At 43.5% G+C, this 12,786-nt stretch overlaps 1 protein-coding gene across 4 annotated transcripts in view; it reads left to right on the forward strand.

Annotated features, from left to right (window-relative positions):
* Positions 1-167: 167 nt before the first annotated feature.
* SH3KBP1 (SH3 domain containing kinase binding protein 1) overlaps positions 168-12,786 on the forward strand; it is a 235,112-nt gene continuing 222,493 nt past the window's right edge. For all 4 annotated transcript variants that reach the window (XM_026120727.2, XM_064499178.1, XM_064499185.1 and 1 more), the window contains exon 1: positions 168-772. In XM_026120727.2, the coding sequence (XP_025976512.2) occupies positions 769-772 (4 nt within the window). In that variant the 5' untranslated portion in view covers positions 168-768. The remainder of the gene's footprint in view (positions 773-12,786) is intronic.

Genomic DNA, 12,786 nt, shown 5'->3' on the forward strand with positions numbered 1-12,786 from the left:
GCAGCCCTCTCCCCGAGCTCGGCGGCTCTTCCCGAGCAGGAAGGGAGAGACCCTAGTCCCGGCGCGGTGCAGGCGCCGCCGCTCCCTCCTCCTGCCCCCGCGGGGGGCCGTCGCGCCGCTTCCTTCCTCCCCGCCCTCCCGCCGCCGCTCCCGGCGGCCCGAGGCGGCGCCGCGGCTCTGGCGCAGTCTCGCGACACTTCCCGCAGCGCCGAGCCGCGCCGCGCCGCTCGCTCCGGCGGCAGCAGCAGCAGCAGCAGCCGCCGCCGCCGCCGCCGCCGCCGCCGCCGCCGCCGCCCGGGGCGGGGAGAGCCCGGCGCTGCTCGCACCCTCCTCGCCCTGCGGCGCGCAGCGGCCAGCGGAGCACGGCGCCCATCCGCGCCGCTCGGCACCCGGCCTCGGCCGCGCTTCGTATCTGCCCGGCAGCGGGGACCCAGGTGGCTGGCAGGAGCTGAAGGCTGAGCTCTTTCTCTCGCCTGATTTCTTTTTCTTTTCTTTTTTTTTTTAATTAAATATATATGTCGAGGGAAGCTGAAGCGTTGCTAGTAGGAAGCAAAATGCAGCCGGCCTGCCGCGTGTATTGAGCGCGACAGCCGCAGGAGGAGGCAGCGGCAGGCGAGCAGGGAGGGGGACCATCCCTATCGGCAGCCTCTGCTCCTTCCAGCCGCGGCGGCGGCGGCGGCTCGGACTGTCTCTCCCCCCTTCACCGTGGTCAGCTGCTGCAAACTTTCAGCCTGTTTCCGCCGCCGGGCGAAGCCCAGCTCGACATAAATGGGTGAGTTTGAACTGTTGGCTGCGAGTTGGCGGCGCTGGGGGTCTCTCGCCTGGCGGGCGGAGTGCGTGCCCCCGCCTCGCCGGAGGGCCGGTGGCGGCGGGGAGGGAGCTGCCCGCCACCTCACTCGTCTCTTGCCTTTTAACTTCTTCCTCCGCTCCCCCGGCGCCTCTGATAGCGGTTTTCGTGTGACAGGCGGCGAGGTCGGGGTTTGCTGCCGTGGGGCGAGGGCCGGGTGCCGCTCGGGGTGAGGGGGGATCCCGAGCAGGGCTGAGGCGTTTTCAAGCCCTCCGTTGAACCGGCCGACTGGCATCTCCGCCAGGCAGATCCAGCGCGGGCAGCACGGCTGTGGCAGGGGGCCGGGATGGTTCGGGCGCAGAGAGGGGGACGCACGCCCCGGGGCAGCGCGGGGAGGGCTGGAGGGCCCCACGCGAGGCTGCGGGCGCCGCCGCGCCCCGCCGCCAGGGGCCGGCGCGGGCGGCCGTTAGAACCGTTGCGCGAGGGCAGTTGCGTTGGGCAGCCGCCTCCCGCCCGCCCTTGAAGTGGCTCCCGCGGGCTTCGCCCCGGGGCTGCCCCTGCTTGCCCGGCCCGGGCAGCGCCCGCTACCTGTGCGGCGAGGGAGGAGACAGCGCTGGGCCGGCTTGGGCAGCGGGAGGGTGAATTGTCCCATTATGCGGGGTGAGGAGCCGAGGCGACGGCGGCGGCAGCAGCAGCGGTGCCAGGCGTGGGCTGGCTGAGCGATGCGCCCCTGGGCATCGCCGCGGCGGGGCTGGCTCGCTGCTCCCTCTGCCCAGCGCCGTGCCCGGCTGAAAATGACGGAGGGAATGAGTCGAGGGAACAAAAGAAACCGTACCGTGTTGGTAGGCAGCCTGGCGCGTACCCGCCGAGCGGCCTCCGCCGGGGGCTGCTCGCCTGAGTGAAGTGGCGAGCGGCGCTCCGAAATACGGGCGTTTGGCTCTCCGTAGACTCCCGGGTGCCCGTTTTGCTCACGGTAGCAGAATTGCTGTGGGGGAACCTGAGAGCAGTATCGCCAAAACGACTAAATGTGCTGGATTATATGGGCAGACATTTTACACAATTTTTTACTTGTTGTAATACAGTGATGTTAGGAACCTATCAGGGAAAAAAGGACCCCATTGTTCTTTGACAGATTAGTTTGAGGGGTCCAAACAGAGCTGTGCATAACTGTGGTACCTGCATGTTACAAGATTAAGTGCTAGCTTTCCCCCATCGACTTTCAGTTAGTCCTCCAGTTCAGGCTGAATTGCGCTCAGCTGTATGCAGCTGCATCGATCGGAGTGACCTCAGATGCTGGTTGACAGTAGGCCAGCATCCCAGACCGCCACGTTTAATCGGGTGCATTTTGGAAGACTGTGTTAGGGTAAGCTCACTTCCTCGGTAACACTGCTCTCTCTGAACTTGTGTCTTCTGTACCAACGGATAAGATTTTAGACATGCCACTATAATGAGGGGTGAAGTTTTTACCCAGTGAATGGAGCAAAATCTGTCTTAAGCAAGACATGTCACAAGAAGTCATATTTTTTCATTTTCTTTGTTTTCTTACCCTCTCTCAGTGCATGTTTTTTGTCTTCTCCCTAACTTTTTATTGTGCTACAGTAAGACTGTCTGCTTTTTGCTTCGTCTGTAGCCCAAATATTGGCCTTTTTTTGGCTTTGCTGTACAAAGGTTAAGGAAAGAGATAAAAGTACAGTGAAGTAACTTCTACCGTTACAGCTCTAGAAAGCTTTTTGAATACTGTAGCTTAGTAGTGAAGGACCTGTTCTCTCCCCCCTCCCCCCTTTATTCCTCCCCTGAACTGGCCATGATCATATACATCTGGCTTCTTTAAAGCTCATTTGGATACTGACTTTCTTAACTCACTGTAATTCAGTCTGACTTTCCTTTGCAAAATGGGAGTGGTGGGGAGTTGGGTATGTTTTCATTCCTGTTCTTATCTAAAGATTAAGTGATTCTTGTAGTTTAAAAACAAATGGAAAAATTACATGAGGAAGTAAAGATATGAGAACTTGTATGAAAGTGAAATATTTCTAGGAAATACTAGAAGAAAATAGAGTTTTATTAAAAACATTTTTAACATTGTCAGCATTTTTGGAAGATGTTTTAGATGCAGAAAATTATAGGTGAATTTTTTATATGTAGTACACTGTTAAGATACCCAGTCTTTTATTTTTAAATCACTTAAATGGTTTGAATATGGGGCTTATGTTTTCCTGTGTGGCTATGTATTATTATAAAATCCAAGCCTGTGTCTTTGTGTATGTATGTGTGTACGTACCTATATATACACTCTATATATATGGAGAGAAAAAGAATATATAGTATATACCATATAGACTTTCTCTCTCTACACACACACACACACACACACACACACACGTTTGATGCGTGGCCCCCAAGCTTTTTTACAGCCCCTATCCCAAACCTTGTAAGAAATACAGATTTATTGATGCTTAATGGACTCTTCTGTGACATTTTAGTTGGGGTATCTTAGAGTAATTGAATTTGTTCAGAACAGACTTGTTGGGAGAGTTTAGTGAAATAATGGCGATATCCCCATTTCATGTTTTGGGAACTACGGCAAAGACCTTAAAGGTAATTGTCAGTGCAGTGGGAAATGTTGAGTCCCTACTTATGATATCTGAGACTAGAAGAGGTAGTGTTTTGTGGGTGTATTCCCCCCCCCCCCCCCCCAAGAATGCTTAGGATTGCGTATCGCTGGAGAACTACTTTATCTCATTTACAAGGGATTCACGTACCAGGCTGCTGTCTTGTAACTGGAGGTCGAGAAAACAAAGTAGGAGGAATATATGGCACACACTTATGGAAAACCTGGTTTGAAAAGCACCTCTTATCAAATTTGGAAAGAGCAAGGATGGAGTGTGATGCTTGGAAGCTGTGTTTAACTGCCATCATCACAAAGCCACTGGCATTGTGCGGCTTCTTGTGTCAGTTGATACATATGCCTTCCAATTTCTGCAGCAGATGAAGGAAGGTCCTTTCTTCTACTAGACAGTCCTTATTTATCTTCAGAGCACAGTCAGTCGTATGCATTAAATGAAGTAGGGGTCCTATATAATAATATAGCTAAGAGGCTAGGTAGCTGAAGCCTTTATCATAGTGCCTATCTTAATGCCAGGTTACAGATAAACACCTTCATCACCAAACTTGTCATTGAGTCACTTTGTAGCTTTAATATTTTGGGTTTTTTTCTGGTAGAATTGCTTTTCTGAATATTTTCCATGACACTTAAAAATTTACAACTGGGATAGGGGAAGAGAAGCTAAGTTGGTTTGCTTTGTATCAGATCAGATTGACCCCATTTATTATCACCATAGTTATATCACCATAGACTTTGGATCCAGAGAGAGTCTTGTGCTCTTTGAAACAGTTACACTATTAATACTGGCAGACTGGGTGGACTGACATTAGTGACTGAGAAAAATGCTTTGCTATGAAATACCATTGCTAGTTTGTAGACAACAAAGGAATATTACAGCAAGAAGTAACATGATAGAAATAATTAATCTGTTTGAGAGTCTGATTGTTCTGCACTAGGTGCAACCCCTTCTCCTGTTTTTCCCCTTTCCTAATTCCCTTTTGTGCCTATCCAAATTCTCCTCTATCCCTTGCCTTCCAGTTCTCTGTCCTGCTTCCTTCATAGACTCTCACCTCTTTATCTTTCATCTCTTTACTTCCCTCTCCTCATTTCAGATAAGCCACTTCCTCTTTCTCCCTCCCTCCTATCTCAGCATCGATAGAGGGAGCACTGTGAGCACATTTCCTGCCAGTGGGGCCACCCTGGCCTCCATCCGGCAAGAGCTGCACCCCCAGAGCTGCTTCCCACGGTCTGGTGGCTTGTGGTGTGGGCTGGAGAACACACGCCGCCACGGAAAGCCTAGGGAGTTTGGCTGGTCAACTCTAACAACTCTACAGTCCTGCATGAAATGAAGCATTTTTTGAGGCTTGAGCTTAGCAGAATTTTATAAATTTCACATAGAAGACAGTAAGTATGTTTGTGGCTCTGGATTACTCTTTGACAAATTTTAAGTTCCCTCTCCAAAGTGGTGGAGACTTACAGTTGCTTTGCTGAGAGGCTCCAAAGAAATTTTTGAATAGGAATGGCTTGTGCCATTCATTAATGTTATCCTTGAAAAGAGTTGAACAATTTCAGCTGAAACTTTCACCATAAGGAAGATGATTAGCATGGAGTACTTTCACTTGGAGTTTTTTTTTAAATAAGGTCTTAAGCAGCTGTAAACTGACTTTATATAGGAAGTGTTGTGTAAAAATCTTTGCCAACCTGTGAAAAGTGTTTATTCTCTTTCTTGTGTGTGCTATTACTCATTTTATTTTATTTTTTTATATTGTTGGTAAGTTCTTCCCTGACAATAAGGCAGTTGCATTAGAGCTGTTCAGAAACAGATTTCCAGTTGTTTAGTATAGCACAATCTTTATACAGTCTGTGAATATCATCACTGTTTGAGTTCAACTGGAGTTTTCAGAAACTGTGATAAAATATTTTAAGTAACCTATTGGAAATTTCATACAAAAATAGCTGGCACAACTTTTTTCCTAGAAATCAAGATAATAATGTTTTTGTTGTAAGAGATAAGAACTGCCTTCTGAATAGATCAAGGGAGGGTCTGAAATCAAGAAATAAATATTTATATGTGTATATATAAAAGATTATGGAAGTAATTTAATTGTACAACCTTATCTGTATGTTGGTATCTCTTCTGTTTGCCCCTTTCCAGTAGCTCTTTGCTCAGCATTTCCTTTATTGTTACTGTTTAATATTAACTGTTGCTTTTAGATCAGGAAGTATGATAAAGAAGAGGATACTTAAGTTGATACAGTTTCTTAAAACAGTTAAATTCTTGTTGGTCTTTGTGCTAATCAAAGATTTGCATGTAGAAAATTAGAGTAGGACAACTAGAAAAGGCATCTTTTTCTGCCCAGGTGTAAGGAAATGTATGTTGTAATAAAAATGCTTTTTTTTTTTTTTTCTGATAAGCAGCTTTATTCCGATGTTTGAACTGCTACTAGCACAATATGTATAATTAATGCACATCTTACAATTTATGCTCATCTTTAACGTCATTCACATTGCTTCTTTTGTAATGATTATTCACTAGATGTTAGAGGGTTTTCTGAATGCTACTGGTAAACGCTCTACAAGCAGTGTGCCAGAATTCATATTGCAGATCAGCATTGACCTTGTAGATAATGTGTTGACTTCTTCCCACTTGAAGGGAAGGGAGGCACGCTTTGGGAGGAGGAAAAGGAGAGATTGCTCGTGTGAAATGAACAGCTGAACTCTCAGGTCTGAAATGTTAGAGGTCACTGAAGTGCTGAAAGCAGGTTTGCCCTGATGGGATCGGGGGAGGGAAACAGCCACAAAGATGGTATCTGTTGGTTTTCTCTGATACTGCTGTTACAGAGAAAACTCATCAAAAACAATGATGAATTTTCGTATGGTTCTTGTCTTTATGGTTTTTTAAATCACAGAATACAAAATCCTAGACCAAAGAATGGATGTTTTCCCTAGGTGCAAATGCGGGAAGTAGCTATAGGGCATATCTGCGTTCTGTATGCTGAGGAATAATGAAAGAATATATTAGGGGGAGGGGAATGAGAGAGGGGGTGAGTATCACGATTCTGTAATTCAGCTAATGTTAAAAGCAATTGGTGACAGTCTGCTTCACACAGAGGAGACAAAATAAAAGCTTTAAACCTCTATATGTGAGGAAAATGTGTAATGCTGCAGTTCAGTAGTCATGGATTGTATTAGCAAATAGAGGGTTTTTTTTCCCCCCCTTCCTATTATTGATCATTGAGGACCATCAGTAGAAACCAAACCTTGAGAATACAAATGGACACATCCACTTAAAAGCTCTATGGCAAGATGACTGTTGGGATGCCCCAGCTCTGTTTTCTTCTGATTATAACTTTGACTTAGAGAAAGGAGTGCCAAGGATGGTGAAGGATGGAGAGGGAAAGATGTCTTTGTTCTCATTCTTACAGCAGTTGGTATTCCAGTGTGGGTGTCTCTGAGAATTTCTTCCTGTTCTAGGATGAAGATTTATCTTGAGTTGTTGATCAGCAATTTTATCTGTGTTGAAACAATTCTCTAGCAACAAAGATAATACAGTATAGAAACTAAACAGTTATATGAGGAAAATATCTCTAACCTCTGTCTATAATGTCAGTGCAATGAGATGCTTTTTGAACAGTGCCTTTGAACTTCACTAGAAATATCATGGAAAATCAAAAAGTTTCCCTTTCTTTCTCTAGTCGTTCTTTTGTACTTTGCAGCAAAATCACTTCTGATGACTGAAAACAGCTCACACGAAAACCAATGTAAGTCTATACATGAAGAACAAAATCAGTATTGCTGTGCAACCCTCCAGGGAACTAATGCCACACTACCTTTTCAAAAATATCAATACAGATTGGTTGCATATGTTACAAGTCAAGGCCCAGCTTGGTCTCTCAATATTTAATTAGCTTTCAGTGGTCACACTACTTGTAAGTAAAAACTAAGTGGTTTGTGCCCCATGAATAATTCGTAGTTAAGTAGATATATGTGACCTGCCGTTTTTTAAAAAACACCAAAATGAACAAAAATCCCCACATCGCTTTGTGTCCTCTGTTTGTGGTTTCCAGGAAGCTGTTTGTTAATTCACAAAGCAATGCGTTGGTGCTTGTTATCAATAATGAGATCTCAAAACAAACACAAAACTCACATCAGGTTGTGATTTTATTTGGGGCGGGGAGGGGGGGGAGAAGGAGTTCTCAGTGGTCTGTGCAACTGCTGCTGCTATGCCATGCTGCATCTGCTTGCCAGTGACAGCCTGAATCTCTTCGTATGTAGCGCTGTCTTTCCACATAGATTAATAAATGTCGTCGTTAAAGGTAGCAAAAGTATTAAAGTATAAGTGTACGTGTACAGAACTTTTCATTTCTGAGCCAAATGTAAAGCCATTCATTGAAAACTCTCATCTTAGGTTTAAATCAAGTATGTCTTCTATCTGAGGTTACTGATTCATCCTCACCACTGGGTAGAAACATCTTTAACACTCTGGTAACTTGGCAGAATGGATTTTTTTTCTGTGATAGGCTTGTGCAGCAGTGAAAATTTGCTGTCTTTGTGACAGTTGTAAAACTGGCTAGTAGTTAAACCTCAGCTTAGTTTAATCTAATTCTTCTGTGTGTTTTCTTCTTTGTTTCTGCAGTTCTTTCTGTGATGTTTCCACAGGTTCTTCCTGAACTGCTAATGCTCTGTTATTTATTGCCCCCTGTAAGAAGGACACACAAGAAATTCCAAAGTCCATCCAGAAGAAAATACGCCTTTAATTTGGGGGTTCATTATGACCAGGTTTAATCAGCCTTTTGCTATCAAATCCAGAGCTTATATTTAAAAGTTGTTTGACTTCCGGCCTTATGTTTCCAAATGTAAGGATGAATAAATTGGTTTAGAAGAGCGGTTGTGCTTATTTATAGACAATATTTGAATGCTTTGTGGATGAAGATTCATTACCTGGATGTTGGTCTTTTTCATCAGTTAATTCATATAAATGTGTCCTTATTTTTGCATAAAGTTGGTGATGACAATATCATGTCAGGACCTTTCGGTCTAGGCGAGACCATCTTAGTTTCCTCAGAAATAGTCTGGATGCTCTGTTTTGGCAAGACTGTAGAACTGTGGTGTTCGAATACCTGAAATATCTGACTTTTCTGCTTAAACCACCAGTAAAAAAAGAAATCTCAAACCCAAGAGAATGCAACTTTGTTCCTCTTGTTGACTGAGCAAAGAGAAGAGAGGGTGAAATGGGTGCAGAGAATAAAGCCCTCAAATCAAGGCTAAGGTTGAGAAGCCTTGCCTTCACTGTGTGACCAAACAGTTTGTGACGACTGACATTTCTGAAGCTCTGATATTGAGCACCAGTATTTCTAGGAAGGATCCAACTAACTTGGAAAATAAAAAGCACCCATTTTCAGATTTGAAGGAGTTTGAAGGCCGCCTGCTAGCAAGAAATACATGCAGCTTCATTTGCTGGTTTAATGGTAGTTTGAACTGCAGTTCTAGAAGAATACTAAAGATGTCTGCAAATTTATTTACACGGCCTCATGATATTAAACATTCTTTTTATATGATGCAACACACTTTTTATTCTTCAGTTTTTATTTTTATTCAAGGGAAAAACAAGCTGCCGACATTTGTTGACAGCACTGGGTTGGCAATTTACAAACTTCTGCTTTTTGTAGCGTTCTAAGGCCTGAGACACAGAGAAATCTTACTGCTACTGTGGCTCCCTCCTCTTGTTACAATTGTTATAATATTCATTTGCCTGGTCCACTGCTATTTGCTGCCCCCTTCTCTGAAGAATGATCTCTTAAAAAATTGGGAAGTCTCTTTCTGAGAAACTATTAATTCTCTTTTATCTACTGATAAGGTATTTAGCGGTATTTAAAAATAGAGTTGAAATACTCTTGTTGGCTTTACTCTGATCAGTGAGGTCAACTCAAATGCTTTTCATTCTGTCACATCATACTGCATTTCAGAATTGCTCTCTTTGATTTGCATTGAGCATGCTGCTTATTTTAAAGACTACAGATTTTGTATGTGAAGCACCTATAAATAGTGCTCTTGATTAGTTGACCTCTCAATTATCTGACTTTAGTTTGTGGCAAATTGAGATAAATGGCTTACAAAGATGCCACCTAGTTCATGATAAACTACTGTCTGATGGTGCAAAGTTGCCAGTACCAGTTCTACAGTGGTAAGAGATCTTTTCTTCTGCAACATATTTCATAATTTTCTGCACAAGTGTGAAGAAACTATCTTATTTGTTCCTGTGCCTTTCTTACTCTTCACCCCATTCTGTCACTCAGCAGACAGACACTCAGGCATTTTTTTCTTCTTCATATCACTTACAGAAGTGTATCTATCTATGCTTCTTTTCTGCTGTAAGTTGTTTTTATTTTTAAACAAATCCACCTCTGTTTCCCAGCTATTTCTCAGGAAAAATGCTCTTCACCCCTTCTTGTTTTCTTTTCAGATATCTAGTACTCCCTCATCTCTTCATCTCTTCTTCCTTCAAATTCATCTTTACTTCTTTTTCATCTGTCTTTCAAGTGCACTACTGCTTCTGCTTTTGGGAAATTCTCCTATATACTTTACCTGCACAGTATGCTTAAAACTCTCTGTATTAAAATGCAAATATTCTACAAAATTCTGCAGACAATCCAGTGTGGACTGCAGCAGGTTTATGGGTGGTCCTCTACTAATTTAGCTTCAGAATTAGGGAGACGACTCAGTTGGTTTCTCATAAATGTCTTGTCAGGAAGGAAAGGGACTGTCAGTCTCTTAGAAACCATTGCTTCAGTTCTCTGAATTTTTTCAGGTCTGAATTGGTACCTGTGAAGGTAAACACAGGTGTGTTCCACGTGGTGTTTTGCCAGCCACCTTTGATATTGTCTGAGTCAGTGGGATTAAGTAAACTGATAGAATAGTGGTTGTTCTGTGGTGTGTGGAGAATAACAGGTTGTGGAAGTCAGTAAAGCTGACTACTGAAGTTCGATGTTTTTGAATTTGGAGAACTTAAAAGCAGGATGTTGCTATTTTAAGTACAACTTCAGTTCCCGTTTGTTTGAGTCTGGCGGTGTCTATCTCAAGAACCGAAAGGGAGGGTTTGATGTAAATTCAGCCTTACTTGGCAAAGAGATCCTGAATGCAAGAAATAACCTTTTCCTCTTTAGATCCTTCTAAAATGTAGCACTGATTTTTGGCTTCGATTTCCTTAGCTACAGGAGCTTGGATCATTGGAAACTGGGAGAGGTCGCTAGAGATTTTTCACATGGGTGGAGACCAGGAAACTTCCATGAGGAGAAGTGCAGCTTGCTTTCTGCTTAACCTTAGAAGAAACGGTCAGGGCGGATAATACTCAGTGTGAGTTCCGTCTCTGTCACCTGTAGTCCTCCTGGGGGCATAGTTTTAACCAAAGTGTTCCCTTCTGGTTGCTGTAGAAAGATTCTGTGGCAGGTGCTGAGGAGATGCTTACTCTGTCCAGAGTAGAATCTGCCTTATCATAGCTTTCTTGACAGCGTGCCTTGTTCTGGTCCAGACAGAGCCAGGCTGGTCATTGGAGATGGGACGAGGACAACGACCTTAAGCAGACAATTGTTTATAGAACAATAGGGTTCATTGCTTCTGTTTATGTTTACTTGGATTCTGCAGAGCTCCATCCTGCTGCTGTTTTTCCCCTCTTTCCCTGTGTCCTGAATGCAGCAATGGGCTCTTCTGTCCAAGTGTTGACTATTGTTTGTGCTTTCACTCTGTACTCAGCTCTGCTGTGCCTTCTCATTCAACCAGCACACAGTGGCTCAAATCCCTTGTTGGAGCAATGTTGTCATCAGGTCACAAGCTGTTCTTGCTCACAGTGAAAGTCAATGACAAGCTTTCAGATACACTGTTTGTCTTGCATCAGTTTTTGCTTTCAAGATTGTCTTTCTAGGGAAAAGCTCTAAGTGATATCTCATTTTGGAAGTTTATTCTAGACATAAGCTTGTCTTTCTTCACAGTACTCCTCAAGCTTTAAACAAGGAGCCCTCTTGGAAGTGAGGGTGTCTGTTTCTGCAGGTGGAGGAGACTCCCTGAGTTCTTTAATCTGCTACCAGAAATGTCTTCCAAAAGAGCTCTGGAGAGCTGTGTCTTCTACTTGCAGCATTAAGACCTGCCTTCTGGAGGGCCTTGCCTTTTTTCAAAATCCAGAGGATTTCCAAGAGAAAATGAAAACAAAATTGTAAATGGAAAGGTCTTCTCACACAGGCCTAACTGACACATGGGATTTTGAAAAGCACCATAAAAACAAAACAGGGAAGCTAATGTCTGTGATGTGGGAACATCTTCATTCATTCAAACAGAAAAAAAGTGTACTGGTTTACTGTGAATTCCATTTACTGTGACATCCAGAAAAACATACATGCAGAAATTGGTTTGAGCTGGGAGAAAACAGGCATTAAAGATACCATCTAAAACTTTGTTCTTCAGAATTGCCTTCTGAATTCTAAGCTTGAAATTTGAAAGCTTTTTAATGCATAGAGTCAACACATGTTATCCAATATGATAGTTAGGTTTATTTGCCCAAGGCTTGTCTGGGACCTGTGAATCCTTACATGCAATAGTTACTGCTTCTAAAGCAGCTGTTTTTTTCTGGGCTTTGTTTCTCTTCCAGAGTTTGAAGGAGGATAGAAGAACCTGATAGAAAAAGAGACATTGATACGAATTATGAACAGCCTTATGAGATTTCATTATTAATCAAGAAAAAAGTATCATACTGGTTGGCAGTACGGGTCTTTTTTTTTTCTCACTGAATGTGTCTTTCCTCCAAATGCTCCTACCCTTCTTTTCATTGTTGCCCACATAATGGAACAAGTCATGCTGCTTTAACCTTATGCCTTATTTTTTTTCCCTCTGTTATTTCAGTGCAATTTTAGAGGTTAGTGGAGGTGGTTTGGTGTTAGTATGTAAATCTTGAATTGGACCACAGTGGCGACATGCGAATTAGCTATGGTCTGAGCTCTTGTATTTAACAGCTATGAGACCCAGCACACACCTAGCTCTTACAGCTTCTGTAACGCCTGACAGTACATTATGTGTGGAAGCATGATAGCAAGTGTCCTTTTCTTTGGCTTATAAATAATTAAACTGCTGAGGAGTTCCATACTGGGCCTGACCTTTCACTGGATGCTAAGTTCTGTAGATTAAAATGCTTGGATTTACATAAAAGGGAGATAGAGGGAAAAAAAACAGAAAAGCTTCTGATTATTTCTGTTCTACAGCAAGTCCAGGTCCTGACTGTTGCACAACGCAACTCTTTGCGACCATTTATAGTGCATCAGTTAAAGCATGACACTGGTTTGTAGTCTTAATGTTTGACAAGTCTGATCACAAGAGGTGCTATTGGGGTGAATAGTTTTCAACTGCTGTCTTA

This window comes from Dromaius novaehollandiae, chromosome 1 (assembly GCF_036370855.1).
Source record: "Dromaius novaehollandiae isolate bDroNov1 chromosome 1, bDroNov1.hap1, whole genome shotgun sequence".
Taxonomy (NCBI): domain Eukaryota; kingdom Metazoa; phylum Chordata; class Aves; order Casuariiformes; family Dromaiidae; genus Dromaius; species Dromaius novaehollandiae.